Below are 5,373 nucleotides of genomic sequence, written 5' to 3' on the forward strand. Positions count from 1 at the left end.
ATTGGCTTCCAGCACTTGGCAGATTTCCATATTAAAAGCGGTTTCAGTGATTCAGGATTTCAATCTGCAGGCAAAGCGTTGGCAAGTTTCCATATGAAAATGGGAGGAATCCAAACGATGAAAAGAAGTACATAATCAAGTCTCGGTTTCAGTGATTCAGGATCTAATAAAATATTTAATTAAATCAGACAAAACCAGATTTTATCAGATAAGACCAGAGTATTTAAGTTTTAGTCCTGGTGTGCCAAACATTAGTACGACTCGTAGTCGTACACCCCTGCTCTTATCCTCCGAAAGGTTCTCTCGACTCTAGTATAATGAGAACCGTCGGTTGCTGATAGCTAGCGCGTGATAGCAGCAAGGAGTACCGAGTACATAACAGTACGTACTGCTTTTAGCTTAGCTGTGACGGAGGACACTGATAGTGTAGTGTTCAGTGCTGAAAGTGACCGGTAGGTGGATGCTGCTTTTGTGGGCTTGTGGCTCTATACTGCCCATTCTTGTCGAGATGTTCTGGCACCATCACTCGTGAGAATTCTTGCCTTGGCATGCATGCTTGCAGAGGTCGGTAGGATGTGATCGATGAGCCCAGGAATCACCGAATCTGCACCCAGAAATTAAATCTCGTAGCCCAGTGATCATTGTCAAATGCAGCTAGCTTTTGCGTGAATCCTATCCCAGGCTTTAGGAACATTACACGTAAAGAATGAAGTAGCTAGAGCTAACAATTGCGAACAACTTATCCGAAGAACCTGCAGCCTACGGTCGACAGGGCTGCACGTTGCCATCCGGCCCGGTCGCGCCGTCTTCCAGCCCGCGCCCGAACTCCGCCGTGCGGCCGCGGACTCGGAATAGTGATCGGGCGCGTGAGAGAGACGGCGCGCGCACCGGAGCTTGGAGCAGCTAGCGGCGAGCGAGAGCGCGAGAGGAGGGTGGACGCACGGTCGCCGTCATGGATGGTAGCATTAGCACCTCTCGACCGGCAGACAGCAAGTCGATCAAGATGTGTTCTTGAACCGGGGGATTCAATGCACCGCATAGATAGCTCATAGCTCTATCTTCTCCGGGATTGAAGGGCACACATGGGGGGAGGAGGGCTGTTTATGATTTGATTTGCTTGCATTTTCGGTCGATTGGCAGAGATCGATTTTGTTTATTAAAAAAGGGTTTGGTCTATCTGTCTATGATGCTCGCGTCGTGGCCTTACTGGTATAGCTCATGCTTGTAACTGTGAGTCTGTGAGTGCGAGTGCTGTGGACTTTGCTGTGGGGGCAGAACCTGATAGTGTTCGTAACCTAAAAAGGGTAACATGCATTGCCCAAAAACAACGGAGTGGCAGCATCCCTTGTTATGGCCTCTGTACCGTCCTACGCAAGCCATATTTGCAATCTAAGGTTCACGTATGACTTGTACTGATTCTATTTTTAGAAGAAAGCAGGGACACTTCTCAATCGTGTACTCCCTCCATTACAAATTATAAGTCATTCCAAGAATCTTGAAGAGTCAAAGCATCTCAAGTTTGACTAAAATTATAGAGAAAATTATAAAGATTTAGAAAATTATAAAGCATCTTATAATTTGGGATGAGTAGAATTTTAGAAGATCTGTATTACAAATTAATGATCAAAGGAAACTCAGGTGTGAAAGCTACCGCGTAACACAGCTTCATAAATAGAAAGAAATAGACAAAAGATCGAAACATTGTGTTTTGTGCTTATTCTCCCACGAAAAATCTCTCACGCACACCAACCTTAAGGTACTCCGTACAAAAGAAGTGAATTTTTTTTTTGAAAAGACACGCGAACCACGAAGAGAAAGCGACCGATCGAACAAAATGATTTCACATGCCGCCCGCTGAAGCCAAAGCCTTTTCCGTCGCTCTCTATTCAGCCTTCATCAGGGCTGCACCCTCGCCTCTCCCGGAGAGCCACTCGTCCTCAGCTCCCCGCCACACCAGCAAAGGCGCCAAAAATAAACGCCACGCCATATCGCCCGCTTCCTAGCTTCCTCGCGACGACGATGGAGGTTGCCGAGGCGGCCGCGCCGGCGCCCGACGAGGGCGGGCTGGACGAGCGCGGCGCGGCGCTGCACCTCCCCAGGCTGCTGGCCGGCGTCGTCTCCGGCGCCCTCACCGGCCTCTTCGCTCTCGGTACGTAGTACGTACTCGCGCTTGCACCACCTGCCTCATTCATTCTCTCTCGCGCTCGGCGCTCTGTTAGTTGCCCTGTCCTGTCCTGAGGTCGGTGTGCCCTTTTCTTTCCTGCGCGCGGCGCGGCGTGTGAAGCTGGAGCCTTGACCGGAGCCGTCACGGGCGCGGTGGCGGGGAGAGCTTCGGACAGCGGCGTCCTGCGGGGAGCAGGACTGGGAGCGTTCGCCGGAGCTGTCCTCTCCATTGAGGTTCTTGAGGCTTCCCGAGCTTACTGGTGCTCGGACCGGCTGGGCTCGCACGGTGCATCCTCCATGGTCAGTAACAGTAAAACACTAAAATTTCTTACACGCCCCCTGTCGGTGTCTAACATTCTTTTTTTTTTCGGTTAGCTTCTGATGATGCATCTGCTCAGACTTTCAGCTTGGATAATATTTTTCCTAATAACACGCATCACACTTATTCGTCAACTGAAAACTACTCTATTTAAATTATGATGCTTGCTTGCGCATCAGGTGTGAATGATGTCTGCGTTAGCAGTGAACATATCATCTATCTGCTAGAGAAAGCGAATAAGCGATGTCTCCGTCTCCGTTCCTGTGAGACGGTGACATCGCTTGCACCTGTGCAAAATTGCAAATTGCAACCCCGAAAATATCTCACTTACAATACTGCTAGTTCGTATGAGGTTTAGATCCCAAATGTGATTTTACAACGGTAACGGTTTGGTAATTCTTCTAGATGTGCTCTATCATGAAAATTCATGGTTTGGTGTGCAGGCCGATTTCATTGAGCAGCTCATTCAGGCTCGTTTTGCGCAAGAGCAATATACATCTTCAGGATATACATCTTCCCGCTGGCAGGTCAGTACTAAGTAGAACTAAATTTTGATTTTGATACAGCAAAAAACTAAGAAAATACGGTAATATGAATTCTCATAGTTATGTTTGACGCAGAATGGAGGTCTAAATTTTGATTTTGATACAGCACAAAACTAAGAAAATACGGCAATATGAATTGTCATAGTTATGTTTGACGCGGAATGGAGAGATCATAGTGTTCTAGTGACCTTTTTGCCGATTCTTCCTTTGAGTCAGTATATCTGTGTGGTGTTGTTATAGAAATCGAGTGCTAAACTGCTAATGCTGCAAAATTGAGAGACAGTTAGTTGGTTGGCTGTGTGTTTCTACTTTCTACTAAGTTTTAGACATTTTTCTTTTTTTTTTCATTAACAGGTCAGCATATCAGATTTTGGCCATGATGACCTATATGACATCTTTGGAGACATTTCATCTAAAGGGCTCTCACTAGAGTCATTGAAGAAACTACCACATTATGTGGTCACTGACCAAATGCGGGACTCCTTTGGGGAAATCCTGTCTTGCCCTATCTGTCTACAGGTATAATTTATGGAGCACAATAATTGTCTAAGAAAACTTCTTGTACAATATGCTCTTTGTTCTTGTTAAAAGTAGGATTTGGAAAGGAGGCCAACCATTGTGATCATTAATGTTTTGGAACTTGATATGCCCTCTCTTTTTTTCTGTAGGGCGGATTAGGATTTGGAAAAAAACCATATTTATAAATTTTGGCTAACAATTAGTCAAATTATATGCATACCTAGTGTATAAATAGACTCTTATTTCATAAATATTCTAATACAAATATTGAATTTGTAGCAATTGATGATATAATGTAAAGAAAAGATCAATGGTCAAAGTATACTTAGAAAGACTTTCTGAAATCCTAAAACGCCTTAAAAAAGACAGGGGATACTGGGATACTCATTATTAGGTGGTTGCTACATGCTTCTAGCCTGTTATTAGTAGCGTGATTTGTTTACCAGCGGATGTTAATTTTTTTCCTGATGATTTTATTCTTATCTTCTTCAAAGAATATTACGGAGTTTATATTGTTTCTTGCACAATATAAGACTTTGACCGCAATCATTCAATACAAGTTAGCACATAGACCACCAATAATTTATCCTGGGAACAACAACTCACTGCTAACCAATGATTTTCCATACCATTTTATTCGAAATAATTTCTGAGCATTATATTGTTCAACCAGAAACTTGGGCTCATCCTGATCCTGATAATGAGCTCATGAATGCGATAATCAGATAGTTGAATGCACGGTGCGAATGATACACTGATAGGAAATGTAGTGGGATGCAACAACCTCAATGGGGCAACTGATGCAATTAGCAATTTTCATACCAAGATTTGTTTGCTACTAAATGCAATGTGGTTGGCATCTGCTCTGCGCAGTTCTTCTCATCAACGCCGACCTGATAGCGTCCTTGTTGCAGGACCTTGTAGCCGGTGAGACAGCGAGGAGGTTACCAAATTGCTCTCACACTTTCCACCAGCCTTGCGTGGACAAATGGCTCGTCGACCATGGCTCATGCCCCGTGTGCAGGCAACAGGTGTAAGATAGGTAACCGGCTTAAATTAGATGAAGAAATTAGTTGGGTGAAGTGAAGTGTTTGCTCCCACACTTCGTATAGAGATACTCCGTCCTGCTGCATACGGTGATGTAAATTACTAGTAGAATCTGCCTGTTTTACTACCAGCGAAAGCGCCTCTGTAGAATCTGACTTTGTTTCTTGCACCCGGTGCCAATTTGAAATGAAATAAGATTGCTGCTGTCGCAGCAGTTTCTATTCCTGTAGTGTGTCTGTTTCGCGTTCTGCACTACCGCTGCGTACTAGAATTTTTTTTTTTTTTTTGAGAAGCCTCTGCGTACTAGAAAGCTCCAGCCGTGTCAGCGTGCAATATGCTCGCTGCCCTCGATCTTGCATATGCAGATCCTGTGTTAGGCATCGTCGTTGCACATCATGTGGTGTCTATCTGCATCTGCCTGCCGGGTTTGATAGAACATCAGCATCCCGATAGAGTAGACTAGATGACAGTTTCCCTGCTACCCTGCTGTGCTGGATGCCTGGATCGTGATCAATCGTTGCTCGACATTTTGCTGTCTGACAGAATCTGTAGTCAGAGTCAGCCAGTCAGGGTTGTGCCCATCAGCAAATTTGCCGCTCGTGCTCCTCCGCGCCTAGGATCCGGAGCACCAGTCCTGAGTCCTGACCAAGACAAACTTTGCTGCTGGCTCGGCTGGGCAGCCCGTTTCGCCCATGCGACGGCCTAGTAATGCTGCCATCTCGAGACACTTATGGCAACCCTTGGCCAACAGCAGAGATGAAACCTCGCGGCTCCCGCGCT

The 5,373-nt window shown here is 45.6% G+C and overlaps 1 protein-coding gene across 1 annotated transcript; it reads left to right on the top strand.

The window, feature by feature from the left end:
- The first annotated feature begins 1,863 nt into the window (after positions 1-1,863).
- On the top strand, positions 1,864-4,818 carry LOC117864665 (NEP1-interacting protein-like 2). The gene is made up of 5 exons (XM_034748809.2): positions 1,864-2,149; positions 2,285-2,463; positions 2,926-3,009; positions 3,382-3,546; positions 4,461-4,818. Exons 1-5 carry the CDS (start codon positions 2,020-2,022, stop codon positions 4,581-4,583), a joined length of 681 nt encoding a protein of 226 aa, XP_034604700.1. The 5' UTR covers positions 1,864-2,019; the 3' UTR covers positions 4,584-4,818.
- The last annotated feature ends 555 nt before the right edge of the window (positions 4,819-5,373 follow it).

Source organism: Setaria viridis, chromosome 1 (genome assembly GCF_005286985.2).
Source record: "Setaria viridis chromosome 1, Setaria_viridis_v4.0, whole genome shotgun sequence".
NCBI lineage: Eukaryota > Viridiplantae > Streptophyta > Magnoliopsida > Poales > Poaceae > Setaria > Setaria viridis.

Bases quoted from the DNA above. Each gene is read 5' to 3' on its own strand.
- LOC117864665 (XM_034748809.2), top strand. From the start codon at position 2,020: ATGGAGGTTGCCGAGGCGGCCGCGCCGGCGCCCGACGAGGGCGGGCTG. The intron at 2,150-2,284 runs GTACGTAGTACG...CGGCGTGTGAAG, and splicing joins CACCGGCCTCTTCGCTCTCG to CTGGAGCCTTGACCGGAGCC. The intron at 3,010-3,381 runs GTCAGTACTAAG...TTTCATTAACAG, and splicing joins ATACATCTTCCCGCTGGCAG to GTCAGCATATCAGATTTTGG.